The 23674-nt window shown below is 46.1% G+C and overlaps 1 protein-coding gene across 1 annotated transcript in view; it reads left to right on the top strand.

The window, feature by feature from the left end:
- Positions 1–23372, top strand: part of LOC137344812 (GAS2-like protein 2A) — a 77271-nt gene extending 53899 nt beyond the window's left edge. Inside the window, exon 6 of the mRNA XM_068007985.1 lies at positions 19056–23372. Coding sequence (XP_067864086.1) covers positions 19056–20862 — 1807 coding nt within the window. The 3' untranslated portion in view covers positions 20863–23372. The remainder of the gene's footprint in view (positions 1–19055) is intronic.
- The last annotated feature ends 302 nt before the right edge of the window (positions 23373–23674 follow it).

Genomic DNA, 23674 nt, shown 5'->3' with positions numbered 1-23674 from the left:
CTGGTCTCTGGGGCTAGAGTGAGCTAAAGTAAAAGTGAGGCCATGGCGTGGGAGACCCGATCCCTTGTCCCCTTCACCGTCAGGTCTGACGACCTGAAGGTGCTGGGGATCTGGTTCGGGGGTCCCAGCCTGCACAAAGAACTGGGAGGAGCGGATCGCCAAGGTCAAACAGAAGCTTGGTATGTGGATCCCTCTCCATAACCAGCAGGAACCTGGTGATAAGGTGTGAGGTACTCGTGGTATTGCTCTACGTGGCCAGGGTCTGACCCATTCCCCACAGCTCCCGAGCTATCTTCCACTTTGTCTGGAGGTCCAAGGTAAAAGCAGGGCCACCAGGTACAAGACCCCAAAGAGGGGACAAGGTCCCTAATGCTGCTCTTCTGGTCACCTTTGTGTGTGGCTGCCTCAGAATATGTGTAGAGCCCCAGTACGCAAACACCAAGTGTCACTGCGTGCTGGGTTTCTACCCGTCCAACACACTGAGAAGGCTGGGTCTGGCCACGCTGGCTGAGCAGGCGCAGGACGTCCTGTCCAGCTGGACCGCACCCCCTCCCCCCACCTGTCCCAGGTGGAGAAGTTCCTGAGGAGGAACCCCTTCGACCACAAGGCGGTCAGACAGTGCTCGATACGAAACGTTCTGAGTCCTGCAAGGAACGGAGAGGGTGGACTCGATCGGTTTCTTCCCCGACCAGACGCTCGATGCCATTTGGCAGAATGTCTCGTCGCCGGAACTGAACAGGCACCAGGATGTAGCCTGGATGGTATTGAGAAAGACGCTTCCCGAGCGATCCTTCCAACACGCACGGAATCTCAACACCACCGCGAGCTGCCCTCGAGGCTGTGGCGGGGACCGTCTTCCACCTCCTGATGGGCTGCCCCTTTGCGCAGAGGGATGCGTTGGTATCTGTTCCTGGTTCATCCCAAATAGTTCAGTAACACAGGACACTGTGCTCTATGGGCTGTTCCCCAGGACGCACACCGAGACAGATATCATCTGCGGCTAGAAGACCATCAACTCGATGAAGGAGGTCCTTTGGTTCGCCCGAAACCTGCTGGTCTTCCAGCTAAAGGAGCTGCCCATGACCGAGTGTTGCCGACTGACACTCTCAAAGGTCAAGGAGTACGTGCTGTGGGACGCACTGAAGCAAAGTGCAACCTACGCAAAGGCTCTATGGGGAAAGGCCACCCCACCTTGTATTGTACACCATGAGTCAGAAGAAAGACAGTGTTTGAATTGTAATAATGAGATCACTTTGTATACAATCTGGTTTGAATTGTACTGGATTTGAATTATGATATTTACATTGAACTGTGTGTATTCATAAATTCTATGAAATAAAGTATATTTTGAAGTATTAAAAAAAACTGCCTGGCTGCTGTCTGACAGGAACTCCCAGAGAGACCTGTGCACGTACGTAGTTACAGGAAACCAAAAGCAAAATACTGCGGATGCTGGAAATCTGAAATAAAAACAGGAAATGCTGGAAAAGCTCAGCAAGTGAGGCAGCATCTGTGGAGAAAGAAACAGAGTTAACGTTTCGGGTCGATGACCTTTCGTCAGAACTGGAAGATGTTAAAAGAGTTAAAGTTTTTGAGCAAGTACAGAGTCAGGGAAAGGAGGGGGGAGGGAGGAAAGAACAAAAGGGAAGGTCTGTCATAGGGTGGAGGGCAGGAGTGATTAAATGACAAACGGGATGATGGTGCAAGGCAAGGAGGGTGGGAATGGGATAAGTTAAGAAACAAATGATTGGTCTAGGGTATCTGAGAACGGCAACATCAGAACCATTACCAGCACTTGCTGTCCAAAAAAATGGAAGCAGTGGTTATGATCTGAAGTTATTGAAATCAATGTTGAGTCCGGAAGGTTGTAAAGTGCCTAAACGAAAGATGAGGTGCTGATCCTCGAGCTTCCATTGAGCTTCATTGGAACAGTGTAAGAGGCCGAGGACAGAGAGGTCAGAGTGGGAGTGGGTCGGGGAATTAAAATGGCAAGTGACCGGCAGGTCAGGGTCAGGCTTGCGGACAGAGCGGAGGTGTTCAGCAAAGCGATCATCCAGTCTGCGTTTGATCTCCCCAGTGTAGAGGAGTCTGCATTGTGAGCAGCGAATACAGTATACTAAAGTGAAAGAAGTACAAGTAAATCGCTGTTTCACCTGGAAAGTGTGTTTGGGGCCCTGGACGGTGGGAAGGCAGGAGGTGAAAGGGCAGGTGTTGCATCTCTTGCACTCGCAAGGGAAGGTGCTGTGGGGAGGAGAGCGGGTGTTGGAGTTGATGGAAGAGTGGACCAGGGTATCGTGGAGGGAGCGCAGGAATGCTGAAAGAGGAGGGGAGGGGAAGATGTGGCGGAAATAGTGGAGGATGATAAATTGAATGTGGAGGCTGGTGGGGTGGAAGGTGAGGACAAGGGGGACCCTATCATGCTTCTGAGAGGGAAGAAAAGGGGTGAGGGCAGAAATGCGGGAAATCGGACGGACACGGTCGAGGGCCCTGTCAAATACAGTGGAGGAGAATCCTCGGTTGAGGAAAAAGGAAGACATATTGAAAGCATTGGTGCGGAAGGTGGTATCATCAGAACAGAGGGACGGAGACGGAGAAACTGGGAGAAGGGAATAGAGTCCTTACAGGAAGCAAGGTGGGAGGAGGTGTAATCAAAGTAGCAGTGGGAGTCGGTGGGCTTATAATAGATATTGGTTGACAGCCTATCTCCTGAAATGGAGATAGAGAAGTCGAGGAAGGGAAGGGAAGGGAAGAGTCGAAGATGGGCCATGTGAAAGTGAAGGAAAGGTGGAAATTGGAAGCAAAGTTGATGAAATTTTCCAGTTCGGGGTGAGAGTAGGAAATGGCACCAATACAGTCATCAATGTACCAGAAAAAGAGATGAGGGAGGGAACCCGAGTAGGACTGGAACAAGGAATGTTCAATGTATTCCACAGAAAGGCAGGCAAAGCTAGGCCCATACGGGTTCGCATAGCGACACTTTTATTTGGAGGAAGTGAGTGGAGTCAAAGGAGAAGTTGTTCAACGTAAGAACAAGTTCAGGCAGGTGGAGGAGTGTGGTGATGGATGGGGACTGATTGGGCCTCCGTTCAAGGAAGAAGTGGAGGGTCCGCAGGCCGTCCTGGTGGGGGATGGAGGTGTAGAGGGACTGGACATCCATGGTGAAAAGGAGACGGTTAGTGCCGGGGAACTGGAAACTGTTAAAGTAAGAACATAAGAACATAAGAAATAGGAGCAGGAGTAGGCCAATCGGCCCCTCGAGCCTGCTCCGCCATTCAATAAGATCATGGCTGATCTGATCCTAATCTCAAATCTAAATTCATGTCCAATTTCCTGGCCGCTCCCCGTAACCCCTAATTCCCTTCACTTCTAGGAAACTGTCGATTTCTGTTTTAAATTTATTTAATGATGTAGCTTCCACAGCTTCCTGGGGCAGCAAATTCCACAGACCCACCACCCTCTGAGTGAAGAAGTTTCTCCTCATCTCAGTTTTGAAAGAGCAGCCCCTTATTCTAAGATTATGCCCCCTCGTTCTAGTTTCACCCATCCTTGGGAACATCCTTACCGCATCCACCCGATCAAGCCCCTTCACAATCTTATATGTTTCAATAAGATCGCCTCTCATTCTTCTGAACTCCAATGAGTAGAGTCCTAATCTACTCAACTTCTCCTCATATGTCCACCCCCTCATCCCCGGGATTAGCCGAGTGAACCTTCTTTATACTGCCTCGAGAGCAATTATGTCTTTTCTTAAGTATGGACACCAAAACTGTATGCAGTATTCCAGGTGCGGTCTCACCAATACCTTATATAACTGCAACAATACCTCCCTGTTTTTATATTCTATCCCCCGAGCAATAAAAGCCAACATTCCGTTGGCTTTCTTGATCACCTGCTGCACCTGCATACTAACTTTTTAATCTTCTTGCACTAGGACCCCCAGATCCCTTTGTACTGCAGTACTTTCCAGTTTCTCGCCTTTAAGATAATAACTTGCTCTCTGATTTTTCCTGCCAAAGTGCATAACGTCACATTTTCCAATATTGTATTGCATCTGCCAAATCTCCGCCCACTCACCCAGCCTGTCTATATCCCCCTGTAGGTTTTTTTATCTCCTCCTCACTCTCCACTTTCCCTCCCATCTTTGTATCATCTGCAAACTTTGATATGTTACACTCGGTCCCCTCCTCCAAATCGTTAATATAGATTGTAAAGAGTTGGGGACCCAGCACCGACCCCTGCGGAACACCACTGGCTACTGGTTGCCAGTCCGAGAATGAACCATTTATCCCAACTCTCTGCTTCCTGTTAGATAACCAATCCTCCACCCATGCCAGAATATTACCCCCAATCCAGTGATTCTTTATCATGAGCAATAATCTTTTATGTGGCACCTTGTCGAATGCCTTCTGGAAGTCTAAATACACTACGTCCACTGGTTCCCCTTTATCCACCCTGTATGTTATGTCCTCAAAGAACTCAAGCAAATTTGTCAGACATGACTTCCCCTTCGTAAAGCCATGCTGACTTTGTCCTATTAAATTATGTTTATCCAAGTGTTCCGCTACTGTCTCCTTAATAATAGATTCCAAAATTTTACCCACCACAGATGTTAGGCTAACTGGTCTATAATTTCCAGCCTTCTGCCTACTACCCTTTTTAAATAACGGTGTTACATTAGCAGTTTTCCAATCTGCCGGGACCTTTGCCGAGTCCAGAGAATTTTGGAAAATTATTACCAAAGCATCCACAATCCCTACTGCCACTTCCCTCAAGACCCTTGGATGTAAGCCATCAGGTCCAGGGGATTTATCCGCCTTGAGTCCCATTATTTTACTGAGTACCAATTCCTTAGTGATTTTAATCGTATTTAGCTCCTCCCCCACTAGAGCCCCCTGTTTGTCCAGTGTTGAGATATTCTTAGTGTCCTCTACCGTAAAGACTGAAACAAAATATTTGTTCAGCATTTTTGCCATTTCCATGTTTCCCACCATTAATTTCCCGGTCTCATCCTCTAAGGGACCTACGTTTGCCTTAGCCACCCTTTTTCTTTTTATATAACTGTAGAAACTCTTGCTATCTGTTTTTATATTTTTTGCTAATTTATTTTCATAATCTATCTTCCCTTTTTTAATCAATCCTTTAGTTACTTTTTGCTGTCTTTTGAAGACTTCCCAATCTTCTATCCTCCCACTAAGTTTGGCTACCTTATATGTCCTTGTTTTTAGTCGGATACTGTCCTTAATTTCTTTACTTAGCCACGGATGGCTGTCATTTCTTTTACACCCTTTTTTCCTCAGTGGAATATTTTTTTTTTGAAAGTTGTAAAATTACTCCTTGAATGAACACTACTGCTCATGTACCGTCTTACCCTTTAATCTATTTTCCCAGTCCACTTTAATCAATTCCGCTCTCATACCATCATAGTCTCCTTTATTCAAGCTCAGTACGCTTGTTTGACAACCAACCGTCTCACCCTCTAATTGGATATGGAATGTAACCATGTTATGGTCACTCATTCCAAGGGGATCCAAAGTGGCGGAGAGCTTCGGAAGAGTCATGGATGTAAGTCAGTAGAGGCTGGACAAGGGGAGAAAAAATAGAGTCGAGAAAGGAGGAAATAAGTTCCGTGGGGCAAGAACAGGCTGAAATGATGAGTTTCCCAGGGCAGTCCTGTTTGTGGATCTTGGGAAGGAGGTAGAAGCAGGTTGTGCAGGGTTGGGGGTCTATGAGGTTGGAGGCCTTGGGGGGGAAGATCTCCAGATGTGATGAGATCACTGACGGTCTGGGAAACTATGGTTTGATATTTGGTGGAGAGGTCGTGGTCCAGGGGGAGGTAGGAGGAGGTGTCAGAGAGTTGGCGTTCAGCCTCCGCAAGGTAGAGATCTGTTTAACAAAAGCGCCGCCCTTGGCAGCAGGTTTACTGCCAATGTCAGCATTGAGAGAATGGAGTGAGAGAATGGAGTGCTGCAAGTTCAAAGGGAGGTGGGTTAGAATGAGTGAGGGGAGCACAGAAATTGAGACGGCCGATGTCACGCCGACAGTTCGCAATGGAAAGATCAAGAGAGGGTAAGAGGCCAGAGGGAGAGGTCCAGGCGGAATGAGAATTCTGAAGACGGGAGAATGGGTCCGCTGTACGGGGGAGAAGACTCCACTCCCCTCCCCTTTCACCATTCCGAAGAGTCTGCTCCCTCCGCGACACCCTGGTCCACTCTTCCAACACCCGCTCTCCTCCCCACGGCACCTTCCCGTCCTCGGCCCCTTACACTGTTCCACTGAAGCTCAACAGAAGCTCGAGGAACAGCACCTCATCTTCTGATTAGGTACCTTACAACCTTCCGGACTCAACACTGATTTCAGTGACTTCAGATCATAACCACTGCTCCCATTCTTGTGGACAGCAGGTGCTGGTAATGGTTCTGATGTTGCCATTCACAGCTACTCTAGACCCATCTTTGGTTCCTTAACCTGTCCCATTACCACCCTCCTTGCCTTGCACCATCATCCCTTTTGTCATTTAATCACTCGTGCCCTCCGCCCTATCACAGACCTTCCCTTTTGTCCTTCCCTCTCTCCCTCCCGCCCCCCCCCCCTTTCCCTGGTTCTGTACTTGCTTAAAAACTTCAACTCTTTAACATCTTCTAGTTCTGACGAAAGGTCATCGACCTGAAACGTTAACTCTGTTTCTTTCTCCACAGCTGCTGCCTGACTTGCTGAGCTTTTCCGCATTTCCTGTTTTTATTTCGTCGTTACAGGAATGTGTAGAGCCCCTCTTCGAGCAGTGCTTCGAGCGTGCGGACAGCCCACCCCTTCAACATTTAGATTAATTGTGTGTAGATTTAAAAAGCAGGCAAGGTGTACAAAAGACCCCAGGCACCTTTCAACCAGGCTTGACCCCATATTAGCTTTAGATTCCATGTGGGGTCAAAGGGAAATGGCCAAGAGGGCCCCCTGAAGGCAGTCTCACTTCACTCCTCTCTGTGGTCGGGTTGGGCCCTGACTCTGGATTTACTACAATTTCAGGACCACATAGTGAACGCCCTCAGCAGTGTAGTGATGAATATAGAGTTTCTAAATGGGGTGGGATCTAGAAGCCCATTCCCCCAGATTTTTGACACTCTATTTGGTAACTTTCCAGTATCCTGGAGGAGAATTTTACCTACTTATATATTAAAAATCTTACATCAGTGTACACTTTATCAATTTTTCTATTATAACTTCTTATGTCCACATTTATAATGGAAACTGCTATGTAAACTTGTCACGCTGTAATTACACCCCCCCCACCAGTGGAGGTGCTTTTTTTAATATTCATTCATGGGATATGGGCGACGCTGGCGAGGCCAGCATATATTGCCCATCCCTAATTGCCCTTGAGAAGGTGGTGGTGAGCCGCCTTCTTGAACCGCTGCAGTCCGTATGGTGAAGGTTCTCCCACAGTGCTGTTAGGAAGGGAGTTCCAGGATTTTGACCCAGCGACGATGAAGGAACGGCGATATATTTCCAAGTCGGGCTGGTGTGTGACTTGGAGGGGAACGTGCAGGTGGTGTTGTTCCCATGTGCCTGCTGCCCTTGTCCTTCTAGTTGGTAGAGGTCGCGGGTTTGGGAGGTGCTGTTGAAGAAGCCTTGGCGAGTTGCTGCAGTGCATCTTGTAGATGGTACACACTGCAGCCACAGTGCACCGGTAGTGAAGGGAGTGAATATTTAGGGTGGTGGATGGGGTGCCAATCAAGAGGGCTGCTTTGTCCTGGATGGTGTCAAGCTTCTTGAGTGTTGTTGGAGCTGCACTCATCCAGGCAAGTGGAGAGTATTCCATCACACTCCTGATTTGTGCCTTGTAAATGGTGGAAAGGCTTTGGGGAACCAGGAGGTGAGTCACTCACCGCAGAATACCCAGCCTCTGATCTGCTCTTGTAGCCACAGTATTTATGTGGCTGGTCCAGTTTAGTTTCTGGTCAATGGTGATCCCCAGGATGTTGATGGTGGGGGATTCGGCAATGGTAATGCCATTGAATGTCAAGGGGAGGTGGTTAGACTCTCTCTTGTTTTTTTTTTATTCATTCACGGGATGTGGGCGTCGCTGGCGAGGCCAGCATTTATTGCCCATCCCTAATTGCCCTCGAGAAGGTGGTGGTGAGCCGCCTTCTTGAACCGCTGCAGTCCGTGTGGTGACGGTTCTCCCACAGTGCTGTTAGGAAGGGAGTTCCAGGATTTTGACCCAGCGACAATGAAGGAATGGCGATATATTTCCAAGTCGGGATGGTGTGTGACTTGGAGGGGAACGTGCAGGTGGTGTTGTTCCCATGCGCCTGCTGCTCTTGTCCTTCTAGGTGGTAGAGGTCGCGGATTTGGGAGGTGCTGTCGAAGAAGCCTTGGCGAGTTGCTGCAGTGCATCCTGTGGATGATGCACACTGCAGCCACAGTGCGCCGGTGGTGAAGGGAGTGAATGTTTAGGGTGGTGGATGGGGTGCCAATCAAGCGGGCTGCTTTATCTTGGATGGTGTCGAGCTTCTTGAGTGTTGTTGGAGCTGCACTCATCCAGGCAAGTGGAGAGTATTCCATCACACTCCTGACTTGTGCCTTGTAGATGGTGGAAAGGCTTTGGGGTGTCAGGAGGTGAGTCACTCGCCGCAGAATACCCAGCCTCTGACCTGCTCTCGTAGCCACAGTATTTATATGGCTGGTCCAGTTAAGTTTCTGGTCAATGGTGACCCCCAGGATGTTGATGGTGGGGGATTCGGCGATGGTAATGCCGTTGAATGTCAAGGGGAGGTGGTTAGACTCTCTCTTGTTGGAGATGGCCATTGCCTGGCACTTATCTGGCGCGAATGTTACTTGCCACTTATGAGCCCAAGCCTGGACGTTGTCCAGGTCTTGCTGCATGCGGGCTCGGACTGCTTCATTATCTGAGGGGTTGCGAATGGAACTGAACACTGTGCAGTCATCAGCAAACATCCCCATTTCTGACCTTATGATGGAGGGAAGGTCATTGATGAAGCAGCTGAAGATGGTTGGGCCTAGGACACTGCCCTGAGGAACTCCTGCAGCAATGCCCTGGGGCTGAGATGATTGGCCTCCAACAACCACTACCATCTTCCTTTGTGCTAGGTATGACTCCAGCCACTGGAGAGTTTTCCCCCTGATTCCCATTGACTTCAATTTTACTAGGGCTCCTTGGTGCCACACTCGGCCAAATGCTGCCTTGATGTCAAGGGCAGTCACTCTCACCTCACCTCTGGAATTCAGCTCTTTTGTCCATGTTTGGACCAAGGCTGTAATGAGGTCTGGAGCCGAGTGGTCCTGGCGGAACCCAAACTGAGCATCGGTGAGCAGGTTATTGGTGATCGTCATTGCCTGGCACTTGTCTGGCGTGAATGTTACTTGCCACTTATCAGCCCAAGCCTGAATGTTGTCCAGGTCTTGCTGCATGCGGGCTTGGACTGCTTCATTATTTGAGGGGTTGCGAATGGAATTGAACACTGTGCAATCATCAGCGAACATCCACATTTCTGACCTTATGATGGAGGGAAGGTCATTGATGAAGCAGCTGAAGGTGGTTGGGCCTAGGACACTGCCCTGAGGAACTCCTGCAACAATGTCCTGGGGCTGAGATGATTGGCCTCCAACAACCACAACCATCTTCCTTTGTGCTAGGTATGACTCCAGCCACTGGAGAGTTTTCCCCCTGATTCCCATTGACTTCAATTTTACTAGGGCTCCTTGGTGCCACACTCGTTCAAATGCTGCCTTGATGTCAAGGGCAGTCACTCTCACCTCACCTCTGGAATTCAGCTGTAATGAGGTCTGGAGCCGTGTGGTCCTGGAGGAACCCAAATTGAGCAACGGTGAGCAGGTTATTGGTAAGTGCCGCTTGATAGCACTGTCGACGACACCTTCCATCACTGTGCTGATGATTGAGAGTAGATTGATGGGGCGGTAATTGGCCGGATTGGATTTGTCCTGCTTTTTGTGGACAGGACATACCTGGGCAATTTCCCACATTGCTGCAATGCTATCACTGGCGGTATAATTACACCATGCCAAGTTTACATTAGCAGTTTCCATTATAAATGTGGACATTTATGTAATGGAAAAATAAAAATAAAATAAAACAGAAGATACAACTTTAAAAAGGGAACTGAATTATATCCGTGCGCTCTGGTCCAATTATCCCCTTGCCCTCTTCTCCAAAGACTGCACATGACCTTGACTTCAGTGCAGTGGAGATTGGCTGGTATGTAATTATTTTCTGATGTGCACACTATTTAATATGAGAGATTAGACACCACTGAAGTGGACCCAAGACTGTGAATCGTGAATATTGTGGTAATCTGTTACGAACTAAACAACATACTGGTTTCTTGGCTCTCGTTTCTTACTGTAGTGCTCTTTTTTTTGAGTCAAGAAATTACTGTTGGTGATATTAATCTGATATTCCGCTGTCTGCTGCTTTAATGCAGGCATTAGTTCTTGTGGGTAATTTTGGCTTTGGGCGATTGTGTTAAACAGGAGATGTCGGATCAGCTGCCTGTTATACATCTCTCCAGATGTCCATTGCCATTGAAGCCAATGGAAAGGAAGATCGGGGGAGATGTAAATCGGGCATCTGATCCGATATCTCCCAAAGCCCAAAGTCAAAATTACCCCCATTTACTTTAAGCACCTCCTCTGAAATATCAAATGTCCATTCACTAATATCACCAGTAGTCATTTCTAGACTTTGGTCTCAAAATCATTGATGATATAACGTGCAGTTAAAAAGTAGCTCTTCATTACAGTACCTGTCACAGAGCCCTACAATCTTCAGCACAAGATGGCTGCCCTGTTTGGTTTGACTTTGTGTGATTTGATTCCTTGTACTTTTGGAGCCATGACCTGATGTACTGTTTTTGGATACTGGAAGGGAAGAGATTCAAGTTCACAACCTGATTCTTGCTGGCCCAGATTTTCCTCCCCCACACACCCGCCTGTATTTCCGTGTTTAACATGGCCCAGACATGCCTCTGGTAGAGGCCAGTTGCTGGCAGTGGTCTACACCCAGAATAGGGGTGGAGAGGAGGAGGGAGCAGAAACCTAGTCACTGCTGCAGGCTTCAGAGGCCTGCAAAGTGGAAGTAGCTGCCAGCTATGGGACCTTCTGACTGGAAGCCTCTGGGCCCAAAGATCTTCTCCCTGGTAATGCAAAAGAAGGTACTAACCTTGTGGTGGGCTCCAATAGACCCTGATTCTTCAGGGGCAGTCTCCACTGGATACCTGACCAGAGGAAAACAAGGTAGGGGGTCCCGTTAAGCCCCACCCACCTCATTTACATTTTGTTAATGCAAGTGCAGGCACCCCTCCGCCAACCCCCAGCAGGAAGTCCCAGAGCAACACAAAGAGGGCAGAAACCTGGTGTCATGGATTTCCTCATTTTCTTTTCCCCTTCTAGATACTTAGGCTCTTCACTAGCGCCCAAGGAGAGGGGAATATCTGAGCCGCTGTATTTGAGACAAGGGCCGGGAATTTCCTGGGAGCTGCTCCCGTTCCCATCGCCCTAACTTCGCCAGAAGTGCTGTTCTGTTGTCACTTCTCCACCTCCTTTGTCGCATTCTTCCCCTCCATAAATACGTAATGCTTTAGACCAAAATTCTAAGGCGATCAGTGAGGACTGAGCAATGCTATACAGTTTCACCGGAAAAATCTTAAGTAAGAGCCGAGCTGGCAGAGGATGAGACGTATCCAAATCACTCATCGGATGACTGGTCTGTGCAAGAAGTGACGATAAATTAGTTCATTCATAACTATCCACTAACAAGCAGGATGCGATTTCTTATTAGCCTGCGTTAAAGGGAAGATTTTTGTGATGAAGATATGGAACGAGAAGCAGAGAATGTAATGATGATGGGACTGTATGTGAATGTTGATTGTACGCAGTATATAAAGATAACAGGGATGTGCTAATGAGAATTCTACATAATAACCAAAATACTCGGCTGTGGCAGCAACACTACAGGAAGTGTGGTGGGACGGAGCTTCCACCTGCTCGACTAACTGGACGATGATCCCAGTGAAGTTTCTGGGATCAGCCTCGATTTAAATCTTATTGGCAGTTTGCCATTGGGAGGTGGAGCGAGGAAGGGAGGGAGAGCATGGTCTGCAGCAATCGAAAGGCACAGACAGCCTCAGATTAGAAAACCTAGCTCCGGTGAAGTGGTAAAATCTACCAGTTAGTAGAACAGCCACTCTATTGTGCTTAAATCGATTTCTGATCCTACTTTGACCCTCTCCTGTCAGCACTAGATGTTTGTCGAATGCTAATGTTTCCAATACTGCTGAGGCGGTAATGACTGGAAATACAAGGTATCACTCTACTCTGTCATCATTGCTTCAGCTGGAAGTGATTTGTCTTATTTGGGCATAATGCTTCTGGAGTCCAGCAATGTAGCAATGGGAATATAGGAACAGGGGCAGAGAGCCTGTTCTGCCATTCAGTTAGATCGCGGCTGATCTGTACCTCAACTCCATTTACCTGCCTTTAACTAATATCACTGCTGTTAAATCAGCAGAAAGCGAGTGGAAATTCCTGCCCAGTATTAGAATCATAGAAAGGTTACAGCACGGAAGGAGGCCATTCGGCCCATCGAGTCAGTGCCGGCTCTATGCGATAGCAATCCAGCTAGTCCCACATCCCACTCCCCTGTCCTATCCCCATAGCCCTGCAAATTTTTTCCTTTCAACTACTTATCCAGTTCCCTTTTGAAGGTCATGATTGAATCTGCCTCCACCACCCCCTGGCAGTGCATTCCAGATCCTAACCACTCGCTGCGTAAAAAAGTTTTTCCTCATGTTACCTTTGGTTTTTTTGCCAATCATCTGAAATCTATGTCCTCTGGTTCTTGACCCTTCCGCCAATGGTAACAATTTCTCTCTATCAATGCTGTCTAGACCCTTCATGATTTTAAATACCTCTATCAAATTTCCTCTCAATCTCGGTTCCGAGGAGAACAACCCCAGCTTCTCCAGTCTATCCACGTAACTAAAGTCCCTCATCCCTGGAATCACTCTAGTAAATCTCTTCTGCACCCTCTCTAAGGCCTTCACATCTTTCCTAAAGTGCGGTGCCCAGAACTGGACACAATACTCCAGTTGTGGTCGAACCAGTTTTTTTATAAAGGTTCATCGTGACTTCCATACTTTTGTACTCTGCCTCTATTTATAAAGCCCAGGATCCCGTATGCTTTTTAATCGCTTTCTCTATCTGCCCTGCCACCTTCAACGATTTGTGCACATATACCCCCAGATCGTTCTGTTCCTGTACCCCTTTTAGAATTGTGCCCTCTAGTTTATATTGCCTCTCCTCGTTCTTCTTACCAAAATGTATCACTTCGCATTTTTGTGCGTTAAATTTCATCTGCCACGTGTCTGCCCATTCCATCAGCCTGTCTATATCCTCTTGCAGTCTATCACTATCCTCCTCACTGTTCACTACACTTCCAAATTTTGTGTCATCTGCAAATTTGGAAATTGTGCCCTGTACACCCAAGTTTCTAAGTCATTAATATATATCAAGAAAAGCAGTGGTTCTATTATCGACCCCAGGGGGACATCACTGTACACCTCCCTCCAGTCCGAAAAACAACCGTTCACCACCACTCCCTGTTTCCTGTCCCTTAGCCAATTCTATATCCATGTTGCTACTGCCTCCTTTATTCCATGGGCTTCAATCTTGATGACAAGCCTATTATTTATCAAACGCCTTTTGAAAGTCCATATACACCACATCAACCGCATTGCCCACAACAACCCTCTCTGTTACCTCATCAAAATACTCGATCAGGTTAGTTAAACACGATTTGCCATTAACAAATCCATGCAGGTTTTCCCTGATCAATCCACACTTGTCCAAATGACTGCTAATTCTGTCCTGGATTATTTTTTCTAAAAGTTTCCCCATCACCGAGGTTAAATTAACTGGCCTGTAGTTGCTGGGTTTATCCTTACACCCTTTTTTAAACAAGGCTGTAACATTTGCAATTCTCCAGTCTTCTGGCACTACCCCCATATCTAAGGATGTTTGGAAGATTATGGCCAGTACCTCCGCAATTTCCACTCTTACTTCCCTCAGCAACCTAGGGTGCATCCCATCCGGACCTGGAGACTTATCTACTTTAAGTACAGCTAGCCTTTCAAGAACCTCTTCTTTATCAATTTTTAGCCCATCCAGTATCTCAACTACATCTTCCTTTACTGAGACTCTGGCAGCATCTTCTTCCTTGGTAAAGACAGATGCAAAGTACTCATTTAGTACCTCGGCCATGCCCTCTGCTTCCATGAGTAAATCTCCTTTGTGATCCCTGATCGGCCCCACCCCTCCTCTTACTACCCATTTACTGTTTACATGCCTATAGAAGACTTTTGGATTCCCTTTTATGTTGGCCGCCAGTCTATTCTCATACTTTGCCCCTCTTATTTCCTTTTTCACTTCCCCTCTGAACTTTCTATATTCAGCCTGGTTGTCACTTGTGTTATCAACCTGACATCTGTCATATGCCTCTTTTTTCTGATTCATCTTACTCTCTATCTCTTTTATCATCCAGGGAGCCCTGGCTTTAGTTGCCCTACCTTTCCCCCTCGTGGGAATGTATCTAGACTGTACCTGAACCATCTCCTCCTTGAAGGCCGCCCATTGTTCAATTACAGTTTTGCTGCCAGTCTTTGATTCCAATTTACCCGGGCCAGATCTGTTCTCATCCCACTGAAATTGACCCTCCTCCAATTGAGTATTTTTACTTTAGAGTGGTCCGTGTCCTTTTCCATAGCTATTCTAAACCTTATGATACTATGATCACTGTTCCCTCAATGCTCCCCCACTGACACTTGCTCCACTTGGCCCGCCTCATTCCCAGAACCAAATCCAGCAATGCCTCCTTCCTCATTGGGCCAGAAACATACTGGTCAAGAAAGTTCTCCTAAACACACTTCAGAAATTCCTCCCCCTCTTTGCCCCTTATATTATTACTATCCCAGTCTATATTAGGATAGTTGAAGTCCCCCATTATCACTACTCTATGGCTTTTGCATGATTGTATTGGATGATGTGTTGATGAGGACTAACAATAACATACAAGGCTAAATTGTGTGAGGCCCTCTGTCACGGATGGGGCCTTGCATGCAGGGCTCTCAAGTTCAGTCATCCTAACTAGAACACCCCATGAATGGGCCTCTTAAGGTCGGACACCCCGTGAATTGGATGCTCGAGAACGGGTGCCTAATTTTACCACACTCTATTTTGGGCCAAAAGATGAGGCTGGTATCAGTGACCTCGTTAACATATTAAAATCCCATTGCTAATGTCTCTCATCCGAATTGTACAAGTTCGGGTGAGGGTGCACAGCACTGTTTGGGAGGTCACTTGCTGAAATCAGCTTCTTAAAAGATGTTTTTTTCAAATGTTTTTTTGAATTGTTATGTGCCCTTTTCATTTTCTCATTTCTATGTTTTCTCTCCCCGTCCCCCCAATACTTTTCTCTGTCACTCTTGGTTGGTATAAGTTTTGGCGTGGCACCTTACAAAAAGGTCAGGATGGGTGTTATTTTTGAGGGGTCCAAACACATTGAGGAAGAATTCATGAGGGACAAACGGGAGCAGGTGCATCAACCTCTGAGGCACCCTGGCCAGGGCCATCAGTACCAGGGAGTCTTCATCGCCTCCTCTTCGCAAGACTGGGTGGCACAGAGCTTTGCCATCTGCTGCCCTGTGACCGGGGACGGCCCTTGTAGAAATGACGGTCATATCATCACATCCATTCATGCCACCCCAGGAGGCATCTGCTGCATCAGCGAGAACTGCCATGTTTGCAATGGGTAACATCTTCATCACGTTTCCTGTAGAAAGGTGACAACAGCTGGACAGCTTTCACTGGGAGACGTTGTACCCTTGAGTGCCAAGTGCACGTAGAACCCATATGAGCAGCAGGGCTCGCTTCATATCAAACCCACGGCCTTCGTGAAGTGAGAGGGTTGGCACTTAATGTTCAGGTGGCATCTTACCACAGAAACGTCGCCATCCCCAGAAATAGACATTGGGTATAAAGTGGTGGTGCCCTGCTTTATTCTCACATCTATCTTTTTGCCATAGTTATATCGAGTCCAGAGCACAGAAACAGACCATTTGGCCCAACTGGTCCATGCTGGCACAAAAGTCACTTCCCACCCCTCTTCATCTAAACCTATCAGCATCCCCTTCTAAGTTAGTGAATGGAGGAAATAAAACTATATTATAGCATTTATAATTAACACTACCTATCCCAATAGGATGTTAAAGATAATTGCACCTTGTTAACGGATTGATTACTGATGAGTCTGTATCAGTGACAGATAATTCATTATCTTACATTATGGAAGAAAAAAGCTTTTAGCAGTAGGGCCTTTATTTTTAAATAGCCTCGGCCCTCTGCGGACTCTGTTTGAATACAGTTCATAGCCAGGTAGAGCAGCTGTTTGAAGTCACTGTTCAGGAAGCCGGTGATTTCCCTCTGAGATTATTGAGTTTATTCATGTTGATAAATTCTGTTAATAAAAAGTCCAATCTGTGGGGGAAATGACAGTCATTTATACCTGCAACAATAACTAGAAGAGATGAGAGAAAGCACCAAATGTCGTCTTGCCCTGGGCAGAGCTGTGTTGCTGCTGTTTGCCTGCCCACTGGTGCATTGGCAGTGATTTCCTCCCTGCCCTTGTGTTGGCATCAGTTTCCTGCGCAGTGCTGATGCATCGATCCCCTACTGTCCCGACTCCCAAAGCTATTATGTTGAGCACAAAATACATTTAGAAACAGATGCGTGGTCTGTAGATATCTAAAGATTTCCAGATCAAAGGTGTCCTTTCTCCCTCCCAGAGAGCATTGCAAAACATTAGAATGACAGACAACCCAAGTCTGCTAAGGAGACACTATTGCCCCAGTGGGAAGTCTGCCTACAGACTGAGTTCCTGACCGAGTCTGTCTAGAGCAGCAAATGTCTAAAAACTCCACTCTTTATTCTGGCAGCAAGATTGGAACCTTTGTACCTTTTTCAACCATTAATACACTGTTTTGACTAATAAGCAGCAAATGAGATAGATAGGTGATGTTATTGCACAGTGCGATTGTGATTGGCCACCTCTCGTGAGATCTGTCTCTACAATCTCACACACGTAAAATAAAAGTATCGGATTGCGTTTAGTTTTGATTTATCGGGCCTGAACACCTGCGATCCCGCCTCACCGCTGTAACAACGGCGGAGTGCGACGTCTGAAGCCCACGAGACTAATGTGTCCGACCCTGTCGGACTCCCCCGGGGTCGGGCAATTTGCCCATTGGTGGTGGGCGCAGGAGGGACACCCGTTAGATGGGGGGAGGAGGCAGGAAGATGCACCACTGGCCAGCTGCTTGGGGACATAACGGGCAGGTCCAGCTGAAGATTGAAATAAGGTAGGAAGCCGTTCTACCAGTTGCCTGAAGCTTCCTTGATTGACTGTCCCAGACCTTCAAACTGGCCTGATGCAGCCCTCTGGGCTCCATTTCCACCCTGGCAAGTATTGTAAGGTTGCTTCCCTGGGGGCGGGCACTGAAGTGTCAGCCTCGAGGTTTGGAGTGGAGCTTGAATCATAGGGACAGGAGGAGGCCATTCAGCCCTTCGAGCTTGTTCCGTCATTCAGTTAGATCATGGCTAATCTGTATCTTAACTCCATCTACCCGCCTCGGTTCCGTTACCCTTAATACCCTCGCCTAACAAAAATCTATCAATCTCAGTTTTGAAATTTTCAATTGACCCCCAGCCTCAACAGCTTTTTGGGGGAGAGAGTTCCAGATTTCCACTACCCTTTGTGTGAAGAAATGCTTCCTGACATCACCCCTGAACGGCCTAGCTCTAATTTTAAGGCTATACTCCTTGTTCTAGACTCCCCCACCAGAGGAAATAGTTTCTCTCTATTTACCATATCAACTATCTGACTCAGGGCCCGGAGTGCTACCAACTGAGCAGTGTTGAATGGCTGACATTGTTATCATATCATTGGTAGCAGTTTTAATACGCCTTAAGCAGAATTGTAGATAGTACGATGGCTCTTAATAGTCAGCGTGATGATATTGGAATTCTATTTGCTCTGAGCTGCAACAGTTCACGTGTACCTAAGCAGTCAGGAAATGTAGTATAGAACCGCCTGCCGTCTCCCTGTCATCTCTTAGCACTTATAGGGGTTGAAATTTGTCTGGGCCCGTATTCAGGCCCAGAATCGTTGCTGTGCAGCCAGCATGCCCCCAACCGGGAGGCCCGAGGCCGGCTTGAAATTGGGCCTCAGTCCTCATTTCATTCATTTAGGCGAGCTGCCAGCACCTGTCTCATCTCCACAGGCAGCTCACCCATTGGACGAAATGAATATCGGCCCCTTCATCGGCAGCAGCCCGGTGGTAACTCCCAGGAGGGAGGATGGAGACACAACGAGTGGGGTGGGGGTGCCTGGTTACATATGAATATGGTGGCATGAACGTTTCCCGCTTTGGTAACCGCCATTTCCACAAGGGCCGTCCATGATCCGGATACTGTATGCACACAGATCACGGTGCTGTGAGTCAGGGCGAGGCACTCCGGCTCCTCCTGGCTCCACAGCAATGAGTACTGATTGATTTTTTTTTAAAAAATGTACCTATGTTTCGTTGGTCGCCACAGGGGCCACTGAAGAATCCTAGTCGGAGCAGGCCCGGAACCTGCTCCTCTGATCGGCAACCGATTTTGGCAAGGGGACCTAAAACCGGCATTAGGCTGCTCATTTACATATTTAATGCCTGTTTTAGGCGGCTGCCCAGAACGCCCACAAATCCACCTTTACCAATATGGCGGCGCCCACAACGTAGGCCCAGATCAGGCATGGGACGTTGCGCCCTGAAATTGGTCCTTTTCCACCCAGAAAACGGGCACAGCGAGGAACGATTTCTACCCCACAGTCTTACTCGATCAACAATTTTCTCAGTTAATCACGGGGAAAGAATTACACCTGTTTTTTCACTTCCTACTAATGGAAACGTTTCTGATTTATTGTTTAGGCAAAAAGATCGGCCATCTACTCCGTCTTACCAGGTATTAACCAACGTTGACTGCGCCAGAGTCAACTCCAACACCACCACAGCAGCTAGAACAGGGAGAGAGAAGAGCAGGGCTTTGCCAGTACGCTCTGCAGCTCAGGAGAACAAACAGAGCAATGAGCCCACAATGGTTAACAAGAAAGTGCCAAGTCAACTTATTGTTCCTCAACAACCTGATAACAAGCTGAGCCGGACTTGGACGAACGCCCAGTTCACTGGGTCCAAAGTGGACCAAAGCAGATCAAATGCGAACAAGCAAAGCACTGGTACTTTTTCTCAGACACACAAACCTACTTCAGAAATGACCTCCAGAATCTCCAAAGGATCAGCGAGGAATCATTCTCCTGCACCTGGCAGGCTGAGTAAGTTCTCAGTCGTTCAAGATGCTGATAAGGAAAGCGAGAGGGGTCATGTAAGTCATCGCCCTGTTACCCCAGCCGGTACCCGGCAAGAAAGCTGCCGGCAAGAATCGAAATGTATCAGAAAGCCATTAACAGATGGAGCAAAGAAACCGACTCAACAAAAAAGTCAGATTCGATCACGAACCCCAGAACCTTACAGCATAAATAACAACAACAACAACAATAAAGGGGTTAACAATGGCAGGAATGAGGCATGTTTATTCACACCCCCGCCCATTAATCCTGCGCAGGAGTCAGAACTTTACAAAAGCCTTGAAGATGAGATTGCATCCAATATGAAAGCTCTGGAGGTGGATTTAGATGAGGACAATTTGGAGGACAGTGGGCTCAATACTTTTTCTTCAGTGTCCAGTTTGCCCAGTTCTTCGAAACAAAAGGAATTTAAAAGACCAGACTCTATGAGTTCCTCAAGGTATTTGATTTCCTCTTTCCCAGGTACAGCCAGTCATTTTGATAACAGTAATAGACCTTACAGTTGTAGTAATGTGGCTTCACCCGGTTCAATAAAAGTGACTCAGAATGGCAACAGTTTTGATGCTGTTCTTGCTGAACTTGTTAGTGGAACACAAAACCTCAATCGTGTGGACATTGAGAATTGGATAGCAAAGAGCCCTCCCGAAATGGCAGCACCTGATTCTAACTCTAACCTGGAGCCAGCAATTTTGAGCTCCATGGAAACCAGCAGACCGTTCCCCAACAGAATTGAAGAACAAAGCGCAAGATATACAAAGATTGGATCAACAGATGTTCATTGCAACCAAGAGAACAATGGTTTTAAGGACACACATCCAGACAGTGTGAAGAATCAAGCAACAACAGCTCAGAATGATATGAATGCCATTGAGGTGAAATCCATATACACAAATGAAGGATCCGATACCAATTCATCCTTTGAATGGCCAGAACCACCCTGCTCTCTCCAGAAGCCCAGAGTTCAACAAGGAAGGCAAAAGAGGTCACTAAAAAAGCCAGAGAGAGTTCCTTCCATCTACAAGCTAAAGCTTCGACCCAAGATACGTCCCAGGCGGGACAACAGACCCGAGAAGAGGCCATCGAAAATCCCAACTCCATTATCCTACAGACAAGAGGATAAAACATTAAAAGGCACAACAAAATCTGGAAGCCTCCACAAAACTATCAAAGCCAACAGCAAGATTGCAAAATCTAAAGTTCAGGGAAAACAGATTCCAACTTTGTATTTCACAAAATCTAAGGAAGATCTTGGTTCAGAGGAAGACCATTGGCTTCCTCAGTATAGTGTCTCATCAAGAGGCAGAACTGCAGTGCAACAATCCATCACAGACAACACTGAGCAAAGACAAGAAGATGAAGAATCTTGGGTTTAAAAGCTTAAAAGAAAATCTCTATAACATCTCAACCTCAAGCAATTCTTCACTGGCCATAGATATTTTTGTGTGGGTTGTTCTTTAGTTTAACACCACCAACATTTCCAATCCCAGTACTTGACTGACTACACGGCAGAGAAACAATTCAGTAAAATCCACTTTGTCACTTTGAAAGCAAACAAGTTTTTTAATGAAGTTAAATGTGGCTTTATTGCATAAAACAAAGGTACAAGAAATCAAGAACCAGATCATTTGCATAAGTATTGCACTATTTAATGCTAATTATATCTGATAGACATGGGAGATGGCGCTAATCTCAACCAGAATAAGGTGAATTATTTGAAACACAGCAAGAAGGGCATTGAGTGAGAAACATATTGTGGATCATAAATTGATATATTTATTCATCTTTATTTTGTAACTTGATCAGTTTAGAGTGACTCAATTATTGTGTTGCATTCTAAGAATAATTGTTTACAAATTTTGATTTATTTTTAATTGTTTACAAAATCATTTCACAAAAAATTATAATGAGCTTAAGACGACGTCCTAGTTCGTAGGAATGGTTGGAGTTTGCTAGGTTTTTAAGCCTTTCCTCAACAGACTATTTCTGATTTTATTTTATTCCCACATTGTTTTGTTGAATATTAAATCCTAATTTATCACCTGTATTTATATCTCAATCAGTATCTGCTGGGCCCAATTGTCTTCTGGTTCTTTGTCTGATACCTTGATCTGCAGTTCAGCCCTAACTGTAAGATTCTTGGACTTGACACCAATTTGGTTGCAAATAATCTTTTTTGAGTTCAACCGAGTCTTGACACACTCAATGTCTTAAGCAATAGTCATAGAGAGAAATAAATGATATTACCTGCTTTCGCTCTGGATAGAGAATGGAACCTTCATCGATTCTTTCATTCTCGTCTCTACGAATTGTGAAGGGAAGCTTTAGATCTTTATAGGGCTCTAGTCACATCATCCCTTAAAAGGAGTTGTTTTTCAGTTTCCTAAATGATCTGTTGATTATTGTCTTGTTTGTTTGTGATATAGGCTATCCTCTTGTCTGGGAGACCACTGACCCCTTATTCAGCATTCCTTGCTAAAAAAAAACATCTTCTTGCTGAACGTCTTCCGTGCCCTGAAGAATTCTGGGAATGAGCAACTTGACCATTTTATCATTTTTAACCACAGTACCAGTCTACCAACTATTTATAAGTGAAAAGAAAGCAAAAACCTTAATCATATGAGATTAAAACAAATCCTTAATCCTACTTATATATGTACATAAGAATGGGGCATCTTGCACCACTCAGTGCAGGCCAGGACAAATAGAATGTTAGGATGCGTAGGTGAATAACCTTAAAATTAGAGCTGGGCCGTTCAGGGCTGATGTCAGGAAGCACTTCTTCACAGAAAGGGGAGTGAAAATCTGGAACTCTCTCCCCCAAAAAGCTGTTGAGGCTGGGGGTCAATTGAAAAATTTAAAAACTGAGATTGATAGATTTTTGTTAGAGAAGGGTATTGAGGGTTATGGATCCAAGGCAGGTAGATGGAGTTAAGATACGGATCAGCCATCATCTAATTGAATGGCAGAACAGGCTCAAGGGGCTGAATGGCCTAATCATGTTCCTATGTTTCTATGATCCCATAGCATACAAGTCCAAGGAGATTATAATGACCATATGCACAGAATTAACAAGACCTGGGATGCTGGCTATGGTTATTACTGGAGATATCCTCCTGTGCTCAGTGCAGTAAAGTTATAAACACACTTATGATTTTGCTGCCTCTAGCGCATAAGTCGTCCCCCTTGACTGGAAAGCAACTAAGGGATAAAATTCCCAATAGGTCATTCCTTGGGAAAAAGGTTCAATTCTCATCATGTATATCCTTCAAATCGATGAGCACCACTTCATCATTTTGTAGGACAGTAGTAATGTGAAACACTCCAGAATTTCCGATTTGACTGCAGAATGAGTAGCAGGATAACAAAGCACCCATCACCGTCACATTTCTAAGTGTTTATTTAAATATCGTTGATGCATAGCAACACTTAGCAGGAGTCTCAGAGATAAAGCAGTGTTCAGTAAGCTGGTCTTGTGTGATGTTTTATTATTAGTATCAGCGGCTAGGGGAGAGCGGAGCAGGAGATTGCTGTCTAAGGGACAGAGCGAGTGCTGATGGGCCTTACAGTCTCCATTCATCCTTCTCTTCACATCTCAACCATACTGTCAGTAGCAGAAAGCATTCATACACATAAGATATTGCGTGAACAGGTTACTTTTTTTTTTGTACGAAATAAGTATTCATGGTTCAAGAACCAGTTGTCTTTGCATTGTATTAAGTTCTATAGTTATCGGTGCACTGACCCCGCACCCTGGAGATATGCAATTCTATGGTATTGAAATTTTAATAACAAGTTATTTTTGTTGCCGTGTCTTCGAGAATTTTTTTTATTTTGCAGTCTAAATCTTTTCTGGAAGATAAATAGACAATCATATTTTTTTCAATAAAGAGATTTTTCATTTAAACATATGTGTGATTTAATCTTATAGCGACAAGCACTTCCTGTCAACTTTTCTATTACCTTGGTAAACTGGTCACACTGTAACAACTCCTTCCATCCCAGTGTAGGTGCTGCAGCCTTTCAGAGGCATCGTACTTAAAAGCGTCACACTCCAGGGCATCACATTTTAGACATCGTACGTACATCAGTTGAAATGAGGCCCGCGTCTTCTGAGGCAGAGGCGGGAATGCTACCACTAAGACAAAGGCTCACTCTCGCTTCATATAGTGATCCGCTCTGACCTGC

The sequence above is a fragment of the Heptranchias perlo genome, chromosome 28 (genome assembly GCF_035084215.1).
Source record: "Heptranchias perlo isolate sHepPer1 chromosome 28, sHepPer1.hap1, whole genome shotgun sequence".
Lineage (NCBI taxonomy): Eukaryota > Metazoa > Chordata > Chondrichthyes > Hexanchiformes > Hexanchidae > Heptranchias > Heptranchias perlo.
The sequence above is the reverse complement of the archived record's forward strand: the minus strand, read 5'-3'. Positions and strand labels throughout refer to the sequence as shown.